The following is a 27,045-nucleotide window of genomic DNA, read 5'->3' as shown; positions in this document are numbered from 1 at the left end:
GATGGCCCAATGCATTGGGACCCTGCACCCGTGCGGGAGACCTGGAAGAGGTTCCTGGTTCCCGGCATCGGATCGGCGCAGCACCGGCTGTTGCGGCTCACTTGGGGAGTGAATCATCAGACGGAAGATCTTCCTCTCTGTCTCTCCTCCTCTCTGTATATCTGACTTTGTAATAAAAATAAATAAATCTTTAAAAATAAATAAATAAAAATAAAATTAGAATTTCTATTGTTCAGTCATAGTTTCTGCATTTCAAGTGCCCAAGAGTTACGGGAAGCTTGTAGATACCATATTCAGCAGTACAAATACAGGACATTTCAATCATTGCCAAAAGTTTCTTTGAATGGTATAATTCCAGAATGATTAAATTTTCTGGTTGCCAATTTGGGTTGGTCTTTGGAACAGCACAAAATGTCAAAATCATTCTAAGGTAATAAAATTGCAAGAAGTAATTTGTTCAACTATCAATAGAAATTCATACTTTTGTAATTCCTCTTGTAAATGTCATAGTAATTCTGTTCTATCAACTGAGAACATTCTCTCACTCCCAATAATAATGCATTGTTACTACATTGTCTTAAGCTCTCTACAGATTCTCACTAAACTTACACAATTGTTGTATGAGGGAGGCCTAATTTTCCTTTTTATTTTAAAAATTTATTTTATTTTTGATGATGTTACATATTTGAGAGGGATGCATGCCCATATAGACCACTTATTAGGATGGCGAGGTCAAGGTATGGAGGAAAGTGGATGAGATAACTGCTTTCAATATTTTTTTTCTTCCCGTATCTGGGGGAAGCAGGAAAGAAATGAGGAGAGCTGCTCCCAGCAACCTAACTGCATCAGTACCTGGGCAGGTGGGATGGCCACTTGATGTCATCCTAAGGTCCCCGCTGTGGAGCATGACTGGGGGTACTACTCTAGTGGTTTCGATAATTCTGAGATGCTGTTGATTTCATTTCTCCAAGGATGAGGAAATCCTTCCAAGGTCCATTAGCTGACTTAGTCCACCCTAGAGTTTCCACACGCCCAGATACTTGCTGTTAAAGTTTGGCTGGGAGAGCTGTCCAGTTAGCCCTCCATCCTCTGTGATAGTATTAGATATCCTCTGCAGGCCTCAATAAACTGTCAGGTCTTCCTCAGCAACCAAGGATGCCCAGTTCTCACACATACACTCTAGGGTCAGACTACAAAACCTGCGACTTTCTTGTGGTCAGAGTTCTGAGTCCAGCAGTCCAGTTGGGGGATTCCCCCAAAATACCCTGCCTGAGGTGCCCCCAGACCTGGCTGCTGTTTGTGCTAGCTAGTGCAAGGTCTGGCTCAGTTTGTTACCCACATCAGCCTATAAATACACTGATGGATTCCATCAGCCAATCAGTTCTATTCCCAGCCTCATCTCTTATGTAAATCAACAAATGCTGTGACCCAGCCCAACCCTGGCCACCATACACTCTGCCCTCATGCACACCAATGGGAACTGTAGTCTAGTCGGAGTGATCCCCAGAGAATGAGAGACGGGGAGAGAAAGATCTTCCATCTGCTAGTTCACTCCCGAAATGGTGGCAATGGCTAGCAGTAGCCTTTTTCAGGTTTTCCTCATAGGTGCAGGGTCCCAAGGACTCAGGACATCCTATGCTGCTTTTCCAGGCCATAAGCAGGGAGCTGGATGAGAGATAGAGCAGGTGGGACATGAACCAGCACCTATTTGGGATGCTGGCACAGGCAGGCAGAGGATTAGCCAGTTGAGCCATAACACTGAACCCATCACTGAATCTTTATTTATTTATTATTATTTTTTAAGATTTTTATTGGAAAGGCAGATCTACAGAAAGAAGGAGATACAGAAAGATCCTCCATCAGCCTGTTCACTCCCCAAGTGGCCACTATGGCCAGAGCTGAGCCTATCCAAAACCAGGAGTCACGAGTTTCTTCTGGGTCTCCCAAGTGGGTACAGGGTCCCAAGGATTTGCACCATCCTCTATTGCTTTCCCAGGCCACAAGCCAGGAGCTGGATGAGAAGTGGAACAGCTGGGACAGAAACCGGCACCTATATGGGATCCTGGCATGTTTAAGGTAAGGATGTAGCCAATGAGCCATCCCTTACTACTTACCCTTTTGGGGAGATTACAGTAGAGGGCAGAAGAGTTGGGGCTTTGGATGACAAGATAAAGGGCTGTGTTTGGACTGTTACCGAATGGGAACTTTACATTTTAGTTATTGACTTTTGCAATTCTTGATTTCAGGAGACTTTAACGAGTTTGGGTCCTGGTAGGCAGGAAATTTACAAATAGTGGGAAACATTTCTGGAGCAACACTTTTCATGAGTTGGGGCTGAAAAAGAGAGAGTATTCCCTTTCCTCTTGGGGTGAAGGAGTCTGTGCTTATACACAGGGAAAAAAGGTCAAACAATGCCAGTACACAGTTCCAGTGGTGATGCTGTGATGCTCCCCCCCCCGCCACACACACACATACACCTTCATGCACCTCTGGGAAGAGAACTCTGAACCGTTTAATTAGAATTGTGAAAAAAAATGTGAATAGTAAGAATATACAAAAATAAGACCAAAAAAAAAAATCCGCAGAATACACCCAGCAAAATAAATATCTGACCTCCCTCTTCCCTTTCTGTCACTGTATTGTATCAGTGGCCTGCTGGAGTCAACTCTTTAAATAATTTTAATAAGGGAAAGGATTGGGCACATTTCACACCCATCAGTAATGGAATAGCTTCTCATGGAAGTCCAGGACAGCAGAGAAAAAATTCCACAAAATTGGAACTTTCTTTTAGCAAATCTAAAGTGATGTTTCATTTCCGTATAGGGTCAGACCTCATCATTCCACTGCTTTTGCAATCTGTGTATCTTAGGCAAAATATGAAAATAGAATCAAAAGCATCAACCGGTAGTGATTTATTAGAATTAGAATTTATTAGAATTACTATAGACCCTTGCTTAATTTGCTGTTAAATCAGGCAAGATTTAGGAATAAAGGTGTCTTTCTCATTGCTTTTCTAGTTTTCTCCAAAACTCTGTTTCTTAAACACAAAACGTTATTTCTTGGGGGTGCCAGGCATGGAATAAGTCATTGAGGCATGATTTCATTTCATCCTTGTGACCATTGAACAGCATGTGGCAGAACCAGGATAACAAACATGCACATCTCTACCTTTTATCCAGGCTACCACTCAGTCTTGTGTGTATGATGTGCAATCCACTAGGGAGGAGTGCATCCGCCACCCGACTCCTGACTGCCAGTTGCTGGGAGGACTTGACAGCAAACAATAGCCAAGTTTGCTTTGAGAGGTTTTCCCTTTGAACTGTGGTCAGCATGGGTCCTTTCCTACCATTTTCAGTTCAGACAGGACTCCCACTAGCCACACATACATATGGACACTTTGATGTTGCTCTTCACTCAATTCCTTGGCTAACAGTAGTTCCTTCTACACTGAGGTCTGCAGAAGGATCCATGTTGGGCACATCTCAAATTTTCTGTCTTGTAACTTTTCTTTTCCTCACATTCAATTAAAATCTATATGATTATTTCAACTTTCCTTAAAGTTGCTGTTAAGGAAATGGTGGAATTTGATGGAATAGCATTTTAAATGATGTGAGATATAACTGTTCTTCATAGTTAAGACCAGATGTTGACACAGTTTTTTATGCAAAGAACCAAGTGCAAAAAGTTTAGTTGTCCTCTCTTTTGCAATAATCCAATTCTGTCACTGTAGGGAAATTAACCAGAGACAATGTACAAATAAATGGATGTAGCTGTGTTCTAATAAAACTTTACTCACAGGAACAAAACAAAATTAAGAAACTGTGGCTATAAGGAAAGCCAAGGTGAGATGAGCCGTACCAGATGTGGTTGCAGTGCCCAAACAGCACATGTGATCATCAGGGGGAGGAGGCAAAGCTGACAGGGGAATGTGGGCTCCCCTGCTGGACAACTACTTCCATTGGAAAGCATGAGTCGGGATGGGGGCAGATCAGAATAGGCAGGGCTGTTATACCTGTGGGCCTCATGTGGGCTAGATAAGGGAAGGGCCACGGTGGGCTGACTGTTCTGACTGGTGCAAGCAAAAACTAGAGTGGGTGAAGGTTGGTTGGGCTAGCCGCAGTACTAGCTGGCAGAGGCTAGCACTTGGAGCTAATTCTGTCGAGTCAAATGCCAGAACTACCTGGAGAGTGCATAATCTGGGAGTGAGTATGGCCTAGAAGGGAAATAGTGGGCACCTCCTTCGGGGCTACCACTCTCATTGGACAGCACGAACACCAGGACGGGTAGGGGTGGCTGTACAGAAGGGCACCTGCCAGTAGGTGTGTGGGCTGGATAGTAGGTTGGTTGGATTGAGCTGGGCTTCAATGCCCATCGACACATGCGAGAGCTCAACAGATGTGGGACAGACTTGACAAGCCTGCGGTGCATACTGGCAAGCATGGGAACCAGGGTAGGGGGCAGAACTGGTGGGGGTTATGGGGAGTCACCCCAACTAGGCTGCAGCTCCAACCGGTTTGCGTGAGGACCAAGGATGAAGTGGGCAGGATTGAACTGGACTACAACACCCGTTGGTTCACGAGGAAGACAGGGCTGGAAACAGAACGAACCCAGCAATCCCAACGACCAGCATGAGCATAAGCTGATTGGTGTTTCGGACGGTGTCGGACTCTACTAGCAAACTCGCACAAGAATCAGGCCTGGGATCATCTCAGATGAAGTTTCTTTGGAGATCCCTCCAACTGAACTGCTGATCTTAGAACCCCAACCATGAAGAGACTGTCAGCCAATGGATTCTGAATAGGATTCATTGCGATTGGAACTGAGAGATTGGCAGCAATCCAGAACTGATGAACTATCAAAACTGTATGAGCAGGACCCTCAGAGCGCGCCTCCCATTGGGGATCTGGGATGGGTGGGAGGTTGGGTGGGGCTTTTCCCTTTGTTTTTTTCCCTGACCCCAGATACAGGGTAAAATGATATTGATGTGGAAACAATGGTATTACCCACTTTCACCCTGTAGCCCTGGACACTTTGTTCCCTAATCATCTAAGTAAGATTATTAAAAAATAATTTAAAAAAAGACACTGTAGCTGAGTTGGCCTATGATCAGTATTGTGCCTGTCCTGGGTTAGACCAAGTCTGTCCAATAAAAATGCAGTGCAAGTCATAAAAGTAATTAGAAAAATTTTAATAGCCACATTACATTTTTTTTGAAAGAGAAAGAGACTTTTGACTGTGGTGAAGATGCTGCTTGGAATGCCCACATCCCATTTTGGAATAGTCCTAGGGGGGCTGCCTTTGGACCATCATTGGTAGATATTTATCACTTCAAGTCCCCTCAGATGGCATGTATGTTTATGTGGAAGGGTTGAGAGTATCCTAGGAAAAGGGTTCAGCAATCTGACTTCTGAAAGGCAAACTGAGCAAGTGTATACACTGCCTAGCCTAGCACTTTCTGAGGTTTCCTTACCAGAATGAATTCTAGATCCTTTTTAAAAAAATAATAAAAGATTTATTCATTCTTATTTGAAAAGAAGATTACAGGGAAGGAGAGAGAAAGATTTTCTGTCTGCTGGTTCAGTTCCAAGTACTCACAATGGCCAGAACTGAGCCAATCCAAAGCCAGGAGCCAGGAGATTCTTCTGGATCTACCATGCAGGTGCAGGGTCCCAAGGGATTGGGTCATCCTCTTCTGTTTTCCCAGGTCACAAGCAAGAAGTTGGATGGGAAGTGGAGCAACTGGGATATGAACCAGTGCCCATATAGGATCCCGATCATGCAAGGCGAAGATTTAGCCACCAGGCTATTGCACCATGCCCTAGATCCTCTTTATACCCAATTATCTGAAGACTGGAAGACCTGATATTAGGCTGATGCTATAGCAGGAAACATGAGGAAAACATGGAGAAGGCATAGTCAGTGTCTTAAAACCCAAGCCCAGGGGTACAGAGGTGAAGACACCACTTTGGATATGTGCATGCCATATTTAAGTGCCTGAGTTGAGTCCTTGCTCTTCCATCTCATCTAGCTTCCTAGAGTTACAGCCATGACGGCTCAAACACCTGTGTTCCTGCAGCCCGCAATGGGAGACTTCAATGGAGTCCTTCTGCTTCTGCCTTCCGCCTGGCCCTGTCTCTGCTGTTGCAGGCTTTTGGGGAAGTGAACCAAAGGGTGGAAGATCTCTTGCTGTCTGTCTCTCCATGTCATTCTACTCTTCAAATAAGGTAAAACATGAATTTCTCAAATAAATAAATAAAAGCTGAATTGTAAAGTGGGGCAGCTACAACTTGAACTGGCTCCCGTATTGGATGACAGCAACATAGGCAGCTACTTTACCCATGCATGAAAAATTGGCGCAGTCATTTTGTTTTTTAAGAAGACAGTTATTTAGGATATGCAACATAAATTTCAAAAGAACAGTTTTTCACACTGTCGTACTGAACATATGTAACACCAGATGTGTGGGGTTTCCTCTACATAAGCAATTCTCCAGTGGACACTAACCAGGTATCCTCTGAATTTTATTTTGACAGTATGTACCTAGAATTATGATCAGACCCCATGTGCTAAGGGTCACATCTCTCACTGCCACTACTGATGCCAATTGCAACTTGCATTGTTGACCCACCCGTTATATATTGGGGGCCCTGTGACTCTTCTTGGATCATAAGTTCCTAGGATGGTTTGTAGTACTCAGAAAAACACTTCTTAACACATTTACTGAGTTAGTATATTGATAAAGAATATGATACAGATTTAGATAAACAGTCTGGTGGAGAGAAACGTGGGTGACTTGTGGTGGAAGCAGATGGAATCTCCCTTTCCAAATGATCCTCTTTCTCATGCTCACTTCAGCAGCACCTACACCAAATGGTCCTCTTCCAGGCACTTCCACTTGTCAGTGATCTGAAAGGCCTCCTACCTGCAGTTCAGGAGATGTGTTGAAGTCTATACCATCTAGGTCTGTTGAATAATTAATTAATCTCCAGCTCTGCTTTTCTTCCCAGTGGATGAGGAGTGGTAGAGCAGGAAGTTTCAAGTTTTTAATCATGGTACGATCCTTCTGATGACCAACCCTTAAGCAGAAGCTCAGAAAGAGTAGCTTTATTGAAACTCTACCACCCAGAAGAGTTTGAGGTATTGGGAACTTCATGGTTGTAACCTGGATTGGGCAGGTATTGGACATGGCAGCTAAGATGCTGCTCGGGCTGCCTCCATCCTCTATCATCCTACCTGGGTACATATCCCTGGCTCCATTTCCAATCCAAGCTTCCTACTTATGTACACCCTGGGAGGCAAAAGGTGATGGCTCAACTGCTTGGATCCCTGCCACCTATGTATGAAGGTGAAATTGAGTTCTGTGTTCCTGCTTTTGGGCTGGACTAGCCTTGGCTATTGCAAGCATTTGTGGAGTCAATTAGCAGATGGAAGCTCTTTCTGCGTGTTTCTTTGCTTTTCAAAAAATAAAGTTCAAAGACAATTATAATTCTAGACTCTTACTGCTTTGGAAATTAGGGATTTTAACAGCACTATGCAGTCAATGGGGGAAACCATTTGTAAGTAGTGTTGTCAGTCCTTAGATTAGAACAAGAGAAAGAAACCTAAAACATCGTGAACTATGAGATAGATCCTTTATGAAATTCTCCCAAAATGCTTTTAGATAAATAACATGCAACTATGAAGTTTCTCATCCAGGTTTCCTGTGGGAAGGAGGGGAGGACTGGGATTTCAGCTCTTCCCTGCAAACTGCCCAAGTGTCTTCTTCTATAATGTAAGCATTTAGAAAACCAGTCTGGTTTCCCTATTCATTTAAAGTGCAAACCAAAGTTTCATCCCAAATAACAGTTGCTTTTTTATGATAGTATAATCAGCATGATGCTGGTTCAGATTATTTTTATTAAATGTCTCATTTGATCCTCTAGAAAAGGTAGGACTTGCCAAACTGGTTTCACTGATGAGTCAACTAAAAGACAAAGAATGTGTTGACTTGACCATAGCCAGGCAGTTTATAAGATTATTGCAGCCCTGCTTTGGGTTTTCTGAATCCAACAGATTAGCCTTTTTGCTATTTCATGATTGTTTCCTCCCCAACTTTATAATCAGTGACCTTAATGGAATTATTTAATTACAGACCCTTGGCCATAACCTTTCAGGTCAGTGTGAGGGTCTCAATTTTCAATTCACAAGGTCCAGATTTGAGTCTATATTTAGTACTTCACTAGCCTGAGGTGGCCTAATTGTATCCATGAATGGTTCACAAGTTGGAAGTTTAGTTCCGCATGTGGCAACAGTCAGAGGTGGTGGAACCTTTGTGAAATGTAACCGAGGCTAAGGTGGATGAGTCACTTGGAACATTGCCCTTGGAAGACATTAATGTAATTCTCCTAGAACCTTGGTTATTTCCTCACGGAACTGGTAGTTATAAACTGAGAAATCACACACACACACACACACACACACACACACGGACCTTCTCGGACCTTCTGCATACACACTTGGGTCTTACTTTTCTGCTTATCTGTCAAACTAAGATGCAGCTGAGAGGCACTGCCTGGCTTCTGGTTTTGTGTGGGTTAGCCATAGTCTTGTAGCCATTTAGAATGAACTAATGAATGAGTCAATCTCAATCTCTCTCTCTTTCACTCTCTCTCAATGTATCTCTACCTCTTCTGTCAGTCTTTCATTAGATAAATCAATAAATCTTTTTTTAAAAGCGTGCAGAAAATGGGATCAAAAGGTAAGCTGATTTTTGTGCAAAAGCAGTATCAAAATCTGAGCACAATTTTTCACAATTTTTTTCAAGTATTTTAGGAAGCCCCCTTATACACTAGCTATGAAATGTGACCATAGGGAGAAATAAATTACCTTGTGGGATGACTGCAAAAGAAGTTAAGGTGTTAGGAAATATTACAGAAGCTCCTACACTTCCTGGACCTCAAGGGCCTCCCCTACCGGTAAAACTTGATCTGCTCTTGCTCTCTCAGTTACTTATCCCTAGGGCAGAAAGAGTGATGTATTCGAGGAGTTGAGGAAGAACTTTCTGTATTCCTGTTCAAGTCTACATCCTGACCTGTTGTAGGAGAAGGAAAGGCCTGTGCTTGCTGTTAAAAGTATGAAGAATTAACAAATCCCATCTACCAGGGGCATAAAGTCATATGCTCCAACCTACCTTATCTATAAGAAATACGATGTTTTGATCTCCACCTGTCTACTTCTTGAATCTCTCTCACAGCTGGTTCTGAATTCAGACAGAAAAACTGAGTTTTACTTACTAGCTCCTCAAAACCTAATTTCCTTGCTCATAGAAGTATCCTAAGTTCACCATGTAATTGTATCTGAGCTAAGTTATAAATAAACTTTGAAGTACAGACTGAATTTTAACTTGTATTTGTGAAGAATTCTTCTGTGTAATTATAAACCTAAATGGATATTGCATTTTCCACAGAAAAAAATCCCAGCTTTTGTTATTGGTTCTGATGAAATCTGGCATTTCAAAAAGTTTCAAAATGTCCTAAGAGCAAACTGAATACAAAAAAGGAACACCGAAGAAATGGAGTACTCATTATTATGCTAATAAAATGCCAGTAAAAAGAGAAAAATGGAAGTAAAATACTTCAACTTTTAAAATTAGAGTCATCAAAGTGATTGACGGAAGAAAAATGCCTACATTCTTCTCCAAGGCTGAATTTTTGGACCAAGAAGTTCAACAACATTGATGCTTTGAGTTCTAGTATCTCTACTTCCTGAGGCCTCCCCCCATGAGGAGGCTGATGGTTGCTGCCAGAGCCCCCTTCTTTCTTTGGCATTCCAGACACTGTTCTCCCCCTTTCTTCCTACTCCAGGTCTTAACGGGTTCTTCTCTGAGTACTGGGGTTCTTTGTCCTTTGGTGATTTTTTTTTTAATTACTTTACACTTTTTCCATGTGCAGTACTATGGGTTTGAATGTTGTTTGTACACCTTGAAAGAAGCTTGTGTGTTTGAAGCTTGGTCCTTAAGGTGATAATATTTGGAGGTGATGGGATGGAAGACTTGGGTCAGCTAGGGGCCCCACGAACAGATTAATGTAGCCCTTACGGAACCTTCTTAAATCTTGTGAGTATCCTAACAGCCTGAGTTCTTTGGCTCCTTGTTTCATAGTGTGATTTCTTCCTTACTCACAGTTCCTGAGCTATTTGGCCTTTCCACACTGAGAACTGTGAGCATGTGGTGGATGGCATACTCAGACATTAAGCTGCCACTTGGGATGCCTTATCAGGGCGCCTAAGTTGGTGTCCCAGCTCTGCTCTCCATTCCAGCTTTCTGCTAAAATACACTCTAAGAGGCACCAGGGCATGACCCATGGGCTTGGCCCCTGCCTCCCACATGGGAGATACAGCTGGAGTTCCTGGTTCCTAATTTCTGTTTGGCCCAGCCTTGTCTATTGTAGACTGTAAGGTTAAGGAGTGAGCCAGTGTTAGGGAGATTTTTCTCTGTCTCTGTCCCTCTCTCTCTCTGCCTCTGCTTTCCAAATAAATTGAAAGTATTTTTAAAACCTGTGAGCTAAATAAACCTCCTTTTTAATAAATATCTTGCCTCATAAATCTCATTGTAGTGCTAAAAGCTGACTAATACAGACAACCTCATTGGCACTTCCTGCACCTACATCCTGAAGACTTCTAAATCTGTTATTGCCCCCAAAATTATTTTCATGAGTCATACATTCAATTTTCTGTTGGAAGCTCCATAGCTATTATAGTTCTTAAAATACACTCATTTTATGCACTTTCTCCTAAACTAGAAGATTTCACATAAAAAATATGCTTTTCCAGCTTCTCTTGAACAATTGAAAGTGTGATAACACTGCACTACAACTGGGGTTGGAAGTGGGGGAAGCTACTTCCTTTCGTCAAAGCCTATATTCGTCCATTGTCTGTAAAGCCTGCCCCTTCATACATGTCTGAATTCACTCAGTATATTTCTTGTCTGGCTCCTATAGATATTAAAGTTTATGATAATTGACCTAAGCCATACTAAGCCATTTCTTGGATTAAGAAATGATGTAAAGAGTTAATAACCTTCTCCTTTTCTCTTTAGAAGTACCAGGTTGTATAAAATCATGACTTCATCAGTAAATAAGCTGGTTGCAACTTTGTGTAAGTTATTGCTAAAATCAGTTACTTCATCTATGAAATAGGGATATTAATAATAGCTAACTCACAGGGTTATTGTGACAGCTAATTGAGGTTCAACATATAGACAACACAGAACAATGCCCACCACAGTTAACTAAAGTATTTGCTTCCTTAACCTCTACTGTTGTAATTATTCTTTTCTGAATTTTCAAAAATATTTAGGGCAACATTTGGTCTAATGGCTAAGACATCAGTTAAAATATGCCTGTATCCCACATCAGAGTGCATGAGTTCAATTCCTGGCTCTGGCTTCAGACACCAGCCTCTTGCTCATGCAGACTTTGGGAGGCAGTAGGTGAGGGTTCAAGGAGTTGGTTTCCTGCCACCCATAGTGTAGACCTGGATTGAGTTCTTGGTTCCCTGCTTTAGCCCTGACTGTTAAGGACTTTTGAGAGTGAACTAGCAGATGAGAGCACTCTTTCTCAAATAAATATTTAAAAAAAAAAAAAGACTAGAAGACTTTGTTTTCTGATTGACAAAGGATACAAGTCCAGTTACTTGAAGCTATATTGATGCAGTTTTTCATGACTAAGTGATATTTCTACCAGAGGTTCAGTTTTGACACCTTAAAGAGGTGTCAGCAGTAGGAAGACCATTGTGTTCTTTTAAGGAGCTTTGTTGATGACAAAATGGGCTCCAATCCCTTGGCAGTTACGTACAGGTGATAGTTTACTCATGGCCTGGGTTCTGGAAAAACCTCCTTGACAAGGCCTAACATCCAGATGTTATCTATAAAGGAGATAAATGACCTCATGAGTCTTGTGACCCGGGACCCCCTTGAGACCAGCTGGTCCTAGCATGCCACTTCCTTAAGTAGTAGGCTGATTTGCAATCACTGAAGCAGGGCAAGAAACTTCAAGCTAAGAGAGGGAGACAGACTGTGTGAGGCTAGGGCCTGATAGAATTCAGTGTCCGTACTAAAGGCATTATCTACGGGGTTGGTTTCTATTCTAGAAAAAAAAAAAAAGGTTTTCCTGTTGTTCATTTCTTCTACCTTTAGGAAATATCCTCTCACAATATAAACATTATAATCTGACACTGCATAGGCAGAATGTTGAGACGTGAGATATTGAATGTCTAGTATGTGAAAATGTGTATAGCCACATTCCACTTTTTTTTTTTTTAATAGGAAAAGCAGATTTACAGAGACACAAGAGATCTTCTATCCACTGGTCCACTCCCCAAGTGGCCACAATGGCCAGAGCTGAACTGATCCAAAGCCAGGAGCCAGTAGTCTTCCATGTCCCCCACAAGGGTGTCAGGGGCTCAAGCACTTGATCCATCTTCCTCTGCTTTCCCAGATGCATTAGTAAGGAGTTGGATCAAAAGTGGTGCTCTCGGGGGGGCTCGGCGGCGTGGCCTGGTGGCTAAGGTCCTCGCCTTGATCCCATATGGCCGCTGGTTCTGGTCCCGGCAGCTCCACTTCCTCTCTATCTCTCCTCCTCTCAGTATATCTGACTTTGTAATAAAAATAAAATCTTTAAAAAAAAAAAAAGTGGTGCTCTGGGATCAATGCCTATATGTGATGTCAGCAATGCAGGAGATGGCTTAACCCACTGTATCACAATGTTGACCCCAGATTTAGTAAATTTTATGTCACTGTGGACTTAAGGGTATTTATTTCATTTTTCAGGTCATAATTCAATAGTATACTATTTTGTTTCTAAAACTAGACCAACTGTTTCAGATTGCCTCTTGCTTTTTTTTTTTTTTTTTTTTGGCATGCCTCCATCTCTCCCTTTTTTTTTCCCCCTTTCTGGCACTTCAATTTGTTCTTCACTCATCTTGTATTTTCCCTCCTGTAATTTGAAAATGGTATTTAGATACAAGATTTTGTGCTGTATATGCTTGTTTTTGCCAGAATATTATTGCTTCTAAGTCCCCTCTGTAGACAGAGCTGGGAAGCATATATGTGTATTATCCTATGTATTCATACATTCCTTTCCATCTTTCTGTGTATGTCATGAATTAATCTGTCCATGGGCTTGAATTTGTGCTGATATTTTTGACTAGCACCACAGAGTTTGTTCTAGCTCTTTTTCCTTGCTTATTTGTTACTTTTTTTCTGATAGTGAGATATTTGCCTGCTGCTATCTACAGCTGATTAGTAATTTACTCTACCCAAGTATTGTGGGTTGAGCTGTGCCACCCTAGATCATGAGTCCTGACCCCCAGCACTTCATAATCTTCTTTACAAAATCAATCAACTTCACATGAGGTCATTACAAAGGGCCGTTACTCAGTACACAAGAACTAGCCTCTAGGTCCAAAAGGGGTTGAGAGACCGAAGTGCACCTGCAGAATCCCAGATCACCCGGAGTGAAGTTTGTTAGGTACTTACTTACTTACAGAAGCATGTCTTAGGCAACAGTAAGACGTGAGAATCCTCATGTCTCAAGAACAAAGAACAAGGGATCCTATGCTAAATTGGACAAGGATGGTCCATGACTGACCAGGCTGTATCTGCACTTTCTCAAGAAATACTGACATTCAAAAGAGACATTCCAGGAGTCAGTTAAGAGACATTCCAAGCATCAGATAAGAATGGCAGATTATCTTAATGAATTTATACCACTAGGTAGGATGCCTGCCAGGCAAAATGGTGATTAAGACCAAGATATTTATAGCCAAGTCAAGCAGGATTCCTGTATGCATCCTTGTCAAAAATGGAATTTTGGACCTAGACATACACATAGAAGGGAAGTGCAGGGAGAAGCCAAGAAGAGAAGCTGGGAATACAGCTTAGATCACTCAAAACAAGAATGCCAGCAAAGTATGTTATCCAAAGTATTAGACTGGGATTTGTACTCCATAGATCCATGAAAAAAAAAACTTTTTTAAGTACCTGGTTTGGTATTTTGTTATGATAGCACTAGCAAACCAATGCATAGTTCTTACTACAGAGTTAAGTTAGTTTCAAAATTTCTAACCCCTTTGAGAAAGTTACTAAAGTACCATGTTTTTGTATAGTTTTCCTTGCATGTTTTCTATGCAAAGAAGTAATGATACTTCTTTTTTTTTTAAAGATTTATTTATTTTTATTGGAAAAGCAGATCAGATTTACAGAGAGGGGAGACAGAAAGATCTTCCATTTGCTGGTTCACACCCAAATGGCCATAATAGTTGGAGCTAAGCAGATCCAAAACCAAGAGCCAGAGGCTTTTTCCAGACCTGTCACGTAGATTCAGAGTCCCAAGGCTTTGGGCCATCCTCTGATGCTTTTCCAGGCTACAAGGAGAGAGCTGGATGGGAAATAGGGCAGCCAGGACACAAACCAGTGCCTGTATGGGTTCCCAGCACTTGGAGGAGGCTCATCCAATTGTGCCACCGTGCTGGTCTCTCCATTTAGTTCTATACTATTCAGTCAAAACATTGTATTCCAAAGCCAACTCTTTTTTTAAACTTACCTCTTCTATGAGATTATGTATTTGTAATACATTAATTTATCTACATTCCATCCTAGGAACCCCCAACATTTGGATTATTTTCTGAAATTTAAATACAACAAATGAATTAGGTAAATGTATAAACCCATGTATCTACTGCCTACCTTTGTACTATAGAACAATTCAATTATCAAAACAAACAAACCAAAAACCCCTTGTAGCTCCTTTGAAACCAACTTTTCACCTAATCTCCTACCCTGAAACCACAGAAACTTCATATCCCTATAATTCTGCCTTTTCCAAAAGTTGTGCTGTGGTTAAGAAGCAATGTGTCCTCAAATGTTTATGTAGTTTGACCAAGATTGATCCTTAGCGAGGCAGTGTGAGAAGTGATAGAACCTTTCAGGGTTAGGAACTCTTGGGAGATGATTAGGTCATTGGTGGTGCTGCTTTCAGGAGTTAGAAAAGTGCTTGTTTCATGAACTGAGTTAATTCTTAAGGGAGAAATTGTCATAAAAAGAGCTAGCCTGACTCTCCCGCACTCTAGCATCCTGGGTCCCTGTGGACATATTTCCCTCTTGCATGTTTCTCCCTTGATGCCAGCTGCCAGGATGTGACACAGCCAGGGGAACCCTTAAGTTGCTGTTTGGATTTTCAATTTCCAAAACTGTGAATTTAGTAAACCTCTTTTTTTTTTAAAAAAAAAAAAAAGATTTATTTATTTTTATTACAAAGTCAGATATACAGAGAGGAGAGACAGAGAGGAAGATCCTCCGTCCGATGATTCACTCCCCAAGTGAGCGCAACTGCTGGTGCTGTGCCGATCGTGTGCCGATCTGAAGCCAGGTCTCCCACACGGGTGCAGGGTCCCAAAGCACTGGGCCATCCTCAGCTGCTTTCCCAGGCCACAAGCAGGGAGCTGGATGGGAAGTGGAGCTGCTGGGATAAGAACCGGCGCCCATATGGGATCCCGGGGCATGTTCAAGGCAAGGACTTTAGGCGCTAGACCACCGCGCCAGGCCCCGTAAACCTCTTTTTTATATAAGTTTATTTGTTTATGTTTACATAGTTAAAAAAAGGTACACATCCATGTGGATCATCAATTAAGGTGGGGAGGGTAAAGGAAGGGGGGAAAGTGAATGAAACAACTGCCTCCAGTCTCCTTTGTTCTTCCTGAATCTAGGGAAAGTGAGGAGATAAGGGTAGAGGACTGCTCCCAGCTTCCCAGCTGAATCAGTATCTGGGAATGTGGGAAGGCCACCCAATGTCATCCCAGGGTCCCTGATGTGGGACATGTACCAAGTGTACTGCTTAAGTGGTTTCAGTAGTTCTGAGATGCTGTTGATTTCATTGCTCCAAGGTTGAGGAAATCCTTCTACGGTCCATTGGCTGACATGGCCCACCTGAGTCTCCACTCACCCAGTCAAAGCTTGCTGGCAAAGCTTGACTAGTAGAGCTGTCCAATTTAGTAAACCTCTTTTCTTTACAAGGTACACAGTTTCATCTACTTTGTTGTAGCAATAGGAAAAAAAGAATAGGCACTGTTAAATGAAATAAAATAGACACGCTTTTGAGTATTGTTTCTCTCATCTGGAAAACACATTTCTGATTCATCCATGTTGTTGGCTGAGTCAGTAATTCATGCAAATTTTTAAAAGACTTGTTTTATTTATTTATTTTATTGGAAAGGCAGATATACAGAGAGAAGGGGAGACAAAGATTCTCAGCCTGCTGGTCCACTCCCCGAATGGTGCAATGGCTCAAGCTAAGCTGATCCGAACCAAGAACCAGGAGCCTCCTCCAGGCCTCTCACCTGGGTCCAGGGTCCCAGGGCCCTTGACCATCTTCCACCACCCTCCCAGGCCACAAACAGGGAGCTGGATAGGAGGTGGAACAGCCAAGACCTGAACCAGCACCCATATGAGACAAGTGGATGCAAGTTGAGGATTTAACCACTAGGGTATCACACTGGGCCCCTCATTCAATTTCTTTCTTTCTTTTTTTTTTTTTTTTTTTGCTAGTTACTATTTCATTGTATGGATGAACAACTCTTTAGCCTGTTACCTGTCAGGAACAACTCTTTTTTGTTTCTTGTTTTTGGCAATGAAGAATAACACTGCTGTAAGTATTTATATACAAATTTTTGCTTTGTTTGGTTTGTGTGTGTGTGTGTGTGTGTGAACATATTTTTCCATTGACTTGGGAAACTATCCAACACTAAGATTGTTTAGTTGAGTTATAAGGCAAGTGTGCATTAACCTTTATAACATATCACCATATTGTCTTCTGAAGAGAATGGGTCATTTTTCCCTTCTACCAGCAATATACAAACTTCCTATTATTCCATATCTTAGCCCACATTTTGTATTTTCAGATTTTTGTTTTTTCTAATTTGAGCTTTTCTACTAGGGTGCCACTGTTATTGTGCAAACCCTGCATTTTTAAAAGATTGATCAGTATTGACAAGTAACATCTAATGTTCTACCAAATAATATGCCATGATGTGGATTGCTGTGGTCTGGATACGATTTGCGCCACAAGGGTTCATGTGTTGGAGACCTGGTCTTTAGTGGCATGTTGAGATGGGGCCTAGTAAGAGGCCTTTAGACTACTCAGTATCTTGCCCCAAAAGGGGTTAGGTAGATCGTAGGGGAACATTTAGTCCTCACGAGAGCAAGTGTTTGGCCCTAGCACGGTGGCCTAGTGGCTAAGGTCCTCGCCTTGAACACGCCCCAGGATCCCATATGGGTGCCGGTTCTAATCCCAGCAGCTCCACTTCCCATCCAGCCCCCTGCTTGTAGCCTGGGAAAGCAGTCGGGAAAGGCCCAAAGCTTTGGGACCCTGCACCTGTGTGGGAGACCTGGAGGAGGTTCCTGGCTCCTGGCTTCAGATTGGAGCAGCACTGGCTGTTGCAGTCACTTGGGGAGTGAATCATCGGACGGAAGATCTTTCTCTCTGTCTCTCCTCCTCTCTGTATATCTGACTTTGCAATAAATATAAATAAGTCTTTAAAAAAGAGCAAGTTTTTCTTTTCTTTCTTAAAGTTGTTTTCCATAATACAGCTTTTTAAGTATAGGGATCCCCCTCTTCCTCCCTCCCAATTATCCCCCTCTCACTGTTTTCCCCATATTGTTACAACAGTATGGTCCTTCAGCAACAGTCACAAGTGCAACATTCTGCTATGTAAATGTATCATGGCATTGTAGGTATAGGCAATGGCAGAAAGTCTTAGTATCATATTGTCAAGGTGTATTTAAAAGTTTCATTGGGAGCTCTCCTTTTATTTAGGAGTAGGGATGCATACTGCAATATAGTGGGGAACTTTAGTCTACTGAGAATGCTGCCCTTGAAAGGGGTTAAGGTGGATCTTAGAGAATCTCTTAGTTCTCAAGATAGCAAGTTATACAATCCTGAGTGTGGCCCATAACCCCCCTTGGCTCCCTGGGCATGTGACCTCTCCTCCTTGCGTCACTCCTGCCATGAGGGCCTTACCGGAATAGAGCTATGCTAGTATCATGCCCTGGAACCCCAGCACAGTGAGCTGAATAAAACTCTTCTTTATAAGGCTGTCTGGCCTCAACTACTTCACCAAAATAACAGAAAACTGGTTAATAATCGCAACCACCAGATTACACTGTCAGTTCTCTCAACAGTGAGCACTCAGTATCTCTGAATCACATCATGGAACTTGTTTCTCTTGTTATTTCGACCTCAAATATGTCAATATCTCTTTATTTCCTTTTACCAGCAATGTTTTTCATGAACAGGAGAAATGAAATACCAAAATAACAGACTAGGTTATCAAGTTTGTCTCATACATACTACGTAAGTGTAGAATTGGTATAACTGCCTTCAATAAATGATTATTTACATAAAGCGTTGTGACTTGCTTGTTTATTTCCTATGACCTCTTTATTTGTTTTCTCTCTCCTTCCTTCTTTGCTTGCTTGCTTGCTTGCATTAAACTCTTTGAGGCCAATAAGTATTTTCTAATGGCCTGACCTCTTTGTGCTAAGTCAGGGCTATATCCAAAACTAGCTTGATGCCCTGCAGGAATTAACAATCCAGCGTAGTGTGAGTTGTGGAAGAGGGAAATATGAACTCATGATTGAATGACTACCTTTGAGGGAGCTTATTTTTAGCAAAGTTCATTGAAAAAAAACTTGAAAGATGAATTTATCTGGTACAAAAATGTAAATCAGAGCAGGCATTTAGCATACTGGTGAAGACAGTACTTGGTTTGCTTTGCTTTGCTCTTGATTCCAAGTTCCTGCTCACATTTAACCTGGGAAATAGTAGGTTACGTCTCAAATGGTTGAGTCGCCCCAGCCATTTGGAGAATCAGATTGAGTTTCTGAGCTCCTGGCTTTGGCCTGGCCCAGACCCTGTTGCTGGAGAAATGCTGACCCGAAGCCAGGAGCCTCCTTCAGGTCTCCAACATGGGTGTAAGTCCAAGGGCCTGAGTCACGCTCTGCTGCTTTCCCTGGCCACAAGCAGGGAGCTGGGTCTGAAGTGAAATAGCTGGAACTAAAACGGGTACCCATATGAGATGTCTGCACTGTAGGGCAGATTACCCTGTTGAACCACTGTGCTGTTCCCTGTGCCCCCACACCACACACACACACACACACACACGCACACAATCTTAATCATTGTATCAAACATGTACCCTAAAGATGGAGGCTTTATTCATACATTTTTCAGCTGGGAAAGCCTGCGCATCCGAATGGGTAAGTTCTTCTGTGGTTTGCAAAGTGTTCTGCAAAACCTATATCTGTCTAATTTTAAAGCGTATGCTTTTTCCTACTACGTAGAAGATGCAATACAGACACAAACACATTTAAGATACCATCTCTATTTTTAGCTTAAAAAAAAAAAAAACTCTAGTGTCCGCATATAGTATTTAGAAATATTGGATAGACACAATACTCTGTGGTAATTGGGGCCAATTATTTCAGCTCAGGAAAACATGTTTTAAAATTTGTGAATTAGAGGGCACAGCAGCTCAGCAGCCAAATCTTTGCCTTGCATGTGGCAGGATGGCATACAGTCACCGGTTCGTGTCCTGGCAGCCCCATTTCCCATCCAGCTCCCTGCTTGGGGCCTGGGAGGGCAGTTGAGGATGGCCCAAAGCCATGGGACCCTGCACCTGCGTGAAAGACCTGGAAGTAATTACTGGCTCTTGGCTTCAGATCAGTTCAGTTCCAGCTGTTATGACCACATGGGGAATGAACCAGTGGATGTAAGATCTTTCTCTCTGTCTCTCCATAAATCTGCCTTTCTAATAAAAATAAATAAATCTTAAAAAAATATTTGACGAGAGAGCAATTAATTATTATCAGAAGTCTTCCTTCAACATTTCTTTATTTTTATTGGAAAGGCAGATCAGATTTACTTTTTTTATAAGATTTATTTATTTATTTTTTATTGCAAAGTCAGATATACAGAAAGGAGAAAAGATAGAGAAGAAGATCTTCCATCCAATGATTCACTCCCCAAGTGGCCGCAATGGCCAGTGCTGAGCCGATCTGAAGCTAGGGGCTTCCAGGTCTCCCACGCGGGTGTTGGGTCCCAAAGCTTTGGGCCATCTGCGACTGCTTTCCCAGGCCAAAAGCAGGGAGCTGGATGGGAAGTGGAGCTGCTGGTATTAGAATCGGCACCTATGTGGGATCCTGGGGCGCTGTCAATACAAGGACTTTAGCCTCTAGACCACTGCGGCGGGCCCAGATTTACTTTCAAAAAAAGTAAATCTTTCCTCAGCATAGTATGCTATTTTTTTTTGAAAATATGCTTTTAGATTTTGTTTTCTTTCTAATTTTATTTACATAGTTGAGAGGGATGCATGCCCAAATGGGCCTCTGATTAGGGTGAGGAGGGTAAAGTACAGAGGAAAGTAGGTGGGACAAATGTTTCTGTTTCTTTTTCTGATGCATCCACAGAGGAGAAGGGGAAGGAGCTGCTGCTTGCCATCAAACTACATCAGCACCTGAGGCCTCACACTTTCAGTGGCCACCGGCAATACCAGTATCTCTCATGGCCGCCAGCAATGGAGGATGGCCTGAGTGACTGGGCTCTTGTAAACCACGTGGGAGACCTGGGAGAAGCTCTCGGCTTCTGGCTTAGGACCCTCGGTGGAGCCCTGGAAGTTACGGCCATTTAGGGTGTGAACCAGTGAATGCAAAGATGTGTGTCTCTCTTTCTGTAACCCTATAAGTAAAATCTCAAGGGTCCTAGGAGGAATGCATACTTATTGTTCCTATTTTACAGACTTGGAAACTAAAATTTGGGGTGGCTAAGTGACTTATTCCAGGTTACACAGTTATAAAATGGTACAATGGGGATAAAGACTATTCAACTGCAAAGCCACACTGCTAAACCTCTAGGAAACAATGCTGTAAAAACCTGCCAAGTGAAAACCACAGGAGTGAAAAGAGGAACTTCAACTCCACGTTTGATGTGGTCCAAGATTACTGACCAGGGACATAATTTATTATAATAAGATTTGATTTAAATACATTATGTGATTTGGGGTCAAAGGGAGGACAACATGAAAAATTCAATGGTATCTTCAGGTCAGCCACATTCCACTGCTTTGTCTCATTTCTTTGTAACTCTTTCACTAACCAGTAACAGAAATTATTTTGTTACTTGTTTATCATATGCCTCTTCTAATTAGAACATAAGTTCAATAAAGCCAGGAACTTCATTTTTCTTGTTCAGGGCTGAAGTTCCAAGTGTTCCAAGTTAATGCGTAAATATTTGTTGAACGATGCATAAATGGTCTTCCTTGGACTTGCACTGCAAAGATTTCAATTTACAAGCTGTGGTTGGACTGGCCATAGAAAAAGGCATGTGTCAGTAGCAACTATTTGCTTTGTTAGCTAGGCTAGGATACACTGAAGAAAGAGGAGGAATGAGTTACCTGGCAAAGATTAAGAACCCCAGAAAGATTTTTATGTGTGCTGTAGATATTTTATGCATGCATTAGAAACAGAAGTACTTATTTTAACACAATAATGACATCAAATGTCAAAACAAGCTGCTGGAGGACCCTGCCTGCTCTGCTCTCAGGCACGTGGGCAATGAACCATTAACAGTGATGACTCTCTCCATGTTCCTTCGTTGCCTCTCAAATACATAGGAATTTTTACAAATAACATTTTTGAAAGGATTTGTTTATTTATACGAAGGGGACAGCTGACACAGAGAGAGACATCCTTCATCCACTAGTTCATTCCTCAAATGGCCAACATGGTTGCTGCTGCTGCTTTCCCAGGAGCATTAATAGGGAGCTGTGTTGGAATTGGAGTAGCCTTGAACTTGTATGGCAGGTGGCTGCTTAGTTTGCTGTGCCACACAATTGGCTCCACAAATACCTTTTTATATGAAAAATAACTACTTCTCCCCCCAATCTCAGTGTTGTGGTGCTATTTTATATTTTTCCAAATTTCTTTAATGTCTGCTTTAGCACCAGATGGCTCAATTCTCCTGTCTGCTTCTATTTTTCTAAAGCTTGTTTCCTAGACACATGTTGGGTACCCTTTGGAAAATCTGCTGTACACTTGTGAGCTTGTGAGAAAGGCAAACAATGTCTTAGAGTGACAGGGCGAATAGTGTCCCCTTGAAAGGCTGTGTTGGTGCTCAGCTCGCGTTTTGAGGATGACTGTCCTATGGTTAATTTTAGACAAGTCAGCATCAATTGAAAAATTGTAGCGGTTTCACAAAGACTGAGGATTTACATAGGATTTGATTCATCAGAAGGACAAAAGCATTATCCGGCCTTCTGAGTACCCTTAAACACGCAGTTTTCATCAGTCAGAACGACTAAAGCAGCAATAGGGAGCTGCATGTCATTTAAAAGGATGGAGGGGTAGGATGCGGAGAGCCCCAGAAAGCGAATCGGCAGAAGACGCCACCAAGGTGGCCACGAGGAAAGCTGTTCTTAGGCGGGAAGGGGAATATGGTTACCAGGGGCTGAGGAGTTGCCAGAAACTGGGCCCCCCGACAGGGATGCTGAAAGTACGACAGCCGGAGGTAAAGGATGCAGCCAGCTTGGTCTGCATTCTCACCCACGCCGCCCGACGCCTAGAAGAACCGAGGTTGTGCGAGGCCCGCGGGTCAGCGTCCTTTCCTCAGACTGACGGCGTTGGGATTTCCCTTTTAGCACGGTGGGAAGAAAGAGATGGCGGGGTGAGCAGTCACGGGAGGAAGACAGTCACTGGCGGGAACCAGAAGAGCCCAGCCGCGGCGCTGGTGCAGCGGGAGCAGGAAGAGCTCGGAGCTAGAGTGTCTAGGTCGCTGAGGAAGAAGGGCGGTTCCGTTACCAGGCAACCCGGCCTGGGCCCGCCTCTAGCTGGCGTTGCTAGGAGACGACGAGGCCAGGGGGAGGGCGGTGGAGCCGGCCCTACGTGCTGACGCTAATTGTATATGAGCGCGAGCGGCGGGCTCTCGGGTCTTTTTTAGCGCCATCTGCTCGCGGCGCCGCCTCCTGCTCCTCCCGCCGCCGCTGCCGCCCTGAGTCACTGCCTGCGCAGCTCCGGCCGCCTGGCTCTCCATACTAGCCGCCGGTAACGGATCGGGGCCTGGAGAGCAGGGGGGAAGGAGGAGTCGGTTTGGGCGGCCTGCGGAAAGGAAAGGGACGGGTGTGTTGGGGGGTGAAACCGAGAGCTGAGGGCCGCCGGCTGCTTGGCGAGGCTCCGTGCCGTGAGGCCGGAGCCGCTGGCCGTGCGGACTGCGTAACCTGAGAGGGACCCTGGAACCGACGCGGGGGACGGCCGAGAGGACGCGGGGGGCCGGCGCGGCCTAGGGGCGGGGACCGACGTTGCCTGGATCCCCACCGGCTCCTCCGCGCGGAGGGGAGGGAGGCCGCGGCGGCGTCTGGGTGTTGTGAGGAGTCGGCGGCGGCGACGACGCCGACGCCGCGAGGGGATGGGAGGCGGCCGAAATGCGGCGGATCGGGCCCAAGGTTGGTGCCCGACGCCCCCCAGCTTGTCCCTCCTGCCCGGCCGGAGGCCGCTGGTGGCCGTGTTGGGGGGGATGGAAGGAGCGGCGGAGGCTGCGAATTCCGACGGGAGGGAGGGGGCGGGCGAGGCCGCGCGGCCCGGGCTTCTCCGCCCACAGGAGGCGGCGGCCGCGCGGGGAGGGGAAGGCCCGCGCCGGCGCTCGGCACGTGGTGAGGGGCTGCATGGCCGCGCCGCGAGGCCGACCCCTCGGCCTGGCCTCTGCTTCAAGTTGTGAAGGGGTGAGGGTTGGGAGTTCATAAAGCAGCCCGACATCCCCCTTGGCTTACTCTGTATATGGTGCGAGAGGAAAGTGAAGAATGTTAGCCCTAGGTGCGGGGACAGGGTCTCTCCACAGTTACGATGTTGAAGAATTCAGGCTTGTGAAACGCTTTGTGTTAGGAGTTACAACAAAAGATGCGTTGCTACATCCCTGGTACAGTTGGCGCTTCCGTGGGTGTCACGACAAGGGCTTTTTATTTAGGGAAGATTAGTCCTAATGGAAATAAACTTCTGAACGGTTGCAAGATGACAATAAGGGCTCTGGCTTGTAATGCTTTTGAATCATGCAGGCTTTTAAGCAAATGGGCTCCTTTATTGAAGTTTCCACGCTAAGATGCTTCACTGGCTTCTCAAAGATGGAGGGGTATGGACTAGAATGAGGTGTTCATGCAGTGTGCGCCCAGGGTGCCTCACCTCACTGCAGATCTTTAAAAGATGAGCCGGAAGAGAAGATGGGGCTAGCGGCCTTCCTGGTAGAGCTAGGCTCTCAGTGTAAGGGAAGGATGGGGATGTCTTCTAGGAACCCCATTGTAGACTACCCTTTTCCCATAGCTCCACGGCTTAAACTGCTTCTCTGCAAGAATCTGAAACATTTGTAGCATCAAAATATCTTTTTGACCCTAATGTTGGGTCCTATTTTCTTTTGAGCTTAAATAATGCTATTTATATCTGCATTTGATTGGATAAGGGGCAGAACTACCGTAAAGATGAAAACATAATTCCGAGAGGTTCAGTGAAGTTTCCACTGATCTTCAGGGACTCGTGTGCCTCTGGCATGTTGCAAGTTAGCTAAATTCACATAAATTGTACGTTTCTGAGGATAGGTGAAACTAGTAAGTAGGTGGGCTTGGACACCCGATACTATAAAATATTGACTTTTAACAGATGCTTTTTTCAAGCCAGTATTGTTTTTAATCTACTGAGAATTGTAAAGTTTCATCGTATCAACTGGAAAATCTTTGTAAATTTTATATTGAAAGGTACCTAAATTTATATTAGGCCCACTAGTTGATAACCGCAAATAACAGTGCTTGCCTTTTCATGAAGCCCTCCACACCCTTTCTACTTGCCTATATTGGTGCCAGGATTCTCTTCTAAACGTCCTAAAAAGAATTCAGGACAGCTTTTTCTTTTTTTTAAATAGGGGCAAGGGCTCAAAGAGGCAGAATCTGTTGCATTACCAGGTATGAAGGAAGGTGTTCAAGTTTGGATATTTGAAATATAATAATGAAAGAATGAATCCTCATTCTCTTTAAAACAAATACTACTGGTCATTTCTTATCTTAAAGTTTAATCGAACCTGTAATTGCTTTTGTTTTAAGTGTTGTAGCACCTGTTTGGCCATGTATGTAATAAGAGCCTAACAAGCAAATGATGGTTGCCAGGATAAAAAGTGTTGAGTTGTGATGACAGCTATGAAAGGAAAAGCCAGAAGGGAGCTCAGGGTATCAACATCCTTTATGAAACAAAACAAAAAAACACATGCTTTCCACTACACTACAGATTCATAGAAATAACAATGATATTAAGTCTCTTTTCAAAACAATTTCAACTGGATAAGTTCCTTTCCACATTGGGCGGTGCAGGGATTAGCTGAGAGCTATTGTTTCACACATTCTGGTGAGTAGTGCCAGTATAATGGCAGCAGAGCACATTATTGAAAGTATAGAAAATGGCCTTTATACTTGGTTACCAGCTCTGCCTTTTACTGCTGCATGCATCTATACATTTTATCATGCTTAGAAAAATTTTGTACATTTTTTATTGGTAAAGTGTGTAGTCTGAAATAAAGTGCAGAAGAACACAACATATGGTTGGTCAGCATTTACATGATGGTTATTCTAGCATTTTTGTAAATTTTTCCACATGCATTATTAATTCATTTAACATTTTAAGAGGTAGGTAATAGTAGCCTTTTAGCTGGGAAAATGCGATAGTATGGCCCAAGAATTTGTCCATAGTTGAATAGCAGAACAGTAACTTCTGATGGTTTTGTACTGGTTTTTACTATTTTCATTTTGAAAAGCGGAGTAGCAGAGATCCTCTGTTCTGGTTCATTGAGCACATACCTACGACAGCCAGGGCTAGGCCAGGTTGAAACCAGGAACTACCTCTGGGTTTCTCATGTGGATGACTTGTAAGTAAAGTAAGCTCTCTTAAGAAATGTGGGTGTTCCAAGGGCAGTCTTAACTGTTACACCAAACTCTTGCACAGTACTGGTTTTCAGATGGTCCCTTAACTTAAACAGTATTGCTATGCATTATACATGTGTAATTTTATATATATAATACACATAATATATATTATAATATATAATTATATGTATATATGTATAAATTATACTTAGTAGCAATGATGTTGTCCCTTTAGAAATACTTTATGCTGGATTCCACTGACCTCTGGGTAACAGCTATAATAGCACTTAGTTTGACTTTGACAATTTTACTTTGTACATTGAAAAATATTCTGTGTACTATAAAAAAGCTGCAGGCACTTCAGAAGTCTTTGTGCCAAATTAGACTCACTCTGTTTTGGTTTTCCATCAACTTGAGGTATACTCAGATAGTTAGGCGGTAACTTTGTGTGTGCTACTTACACATATATAATTTGGGGACTTGTATGTGGACAAAGTTTTTTTCACCCAAGTGTCAGTCCAGCCTGGGTGTATTTCTTTGTTGTTAGATCAGGTGAAACTCTGGGTTTTGAGATAGATTAGGCAGAAAATAGTGTTGATATGCATGAGTCCCATTTTCATTTGAATGTCTAATAAAATTTCAGTTCTTTTTAAAAATTATAAAGTGAACAGATTTCATGCTTTTAATATATACAAATTTTAAAATTAATTTAGTTTTTATTTGAAAGGCAGACTTTTTACAGAGAGAAGAGACAGAGCCTTCCACCTGCTGGTTCACTCCCCAAATGGCAGCAATGGCTACAGCTGATAATGATCAGGAGCCAGGAGCTTCCTCTGGGCCTCCCATGTGGATACCAGGACCATCCCGCTTTCCCAGGGAGCTGAATCAGAACTCAGCAGCTAGAACATGTGCTGGGGCCCATTTGGGATGCCGACACTTGCAGATTAGCCTGTTGAGCCATTGCAAAGGCCCCAAAAGTTCAGTTCTAAACTAAATGTTAATGCTGCTTAAGCAAGTGATCATAAAGATAGTGGTGTTCATAAAGATAGTGGTGTTCAACCATGAGGTCAT

The 27,045-nt window shown here is 43.1% G+C and overlaps 2 protein-coding genes across 2 annotated transcripts in view; one reads left to right on the top strand and one right to left on the bottom strand.

Annotated features, from left to right (window-relative positions):
* Positions 1-22,821: 22,821 nt before the first annotated feature.
* On the bottom strand, positions 22,822-23,744 carry LOC131482113 (proline-rich protein 2-like). Its single transcript, XM_058673765.1, has 2 exons — positions 23,396-23,744; positions 22,822-23,140 (listed from the first exon to the last, which is right to left on the bottom strand). Exons 1-2 carry the CDS (start codon positions 23,742-23,744, stop codon positions 22,908-22,910), a joined length of 582 nt encoding a protein of 193 aa, XP_058529748.1. The 3' UTR covers positions 22,822-22,907.
* The window catches only part of NAP1L1 (nucleosome assembly protein 1 like 1), a 35,221-nt gene continuing 31,252 nt past the window's right edge, over positions 23,077-27,045 (top strand). The window contains exon 1 of the mRNA XM_004583049.3: positions 23,077-23,125. The gene's annotated coding sequence lies outside the window, so the exon portion shown is untranslated. The remainder of the gene's footprint in view (positions 23,126-27,045) is intronic.

This window comes from Ochotona princeps, chromosome 15 (genome assembly GCF_030435755.1).
Source record: "Ochotona princeps isolate mOchPri1 chromosome 15, mOchPri1.hap1, whole genome shotgun sequence".
Taxonomy (NCBI): domain Eukaryota; kingdom Metazoa; phylum Chordata; class Mammalia; order Lagomorpha; family Ochotonidae; genus Ochotona; species Ochotona princeps.
This window is presented reverse-complemented; position numbering and strand designations above follow the sequence as displayed.

What these genes read in the sequence shown, in the direction of transcription:
- LOC131482113 (XM_058673765.1), bottom strand. Translation starts at nt 23,744, where the DNA reads ATGCAGCCCCTCACCACGTGCCGAGCGCCGGCGCGGGCCTTCCCCTCC. An exon ending in CCCTCCGCGCGGAGGAGCCG is followed by an intron (nt 23,141 to 23,395) that starts GTGGGGATCCAG and finishes CCTGCTCTCCAG; the next exon opens with GCCCCGATCCGTTACCGGCG.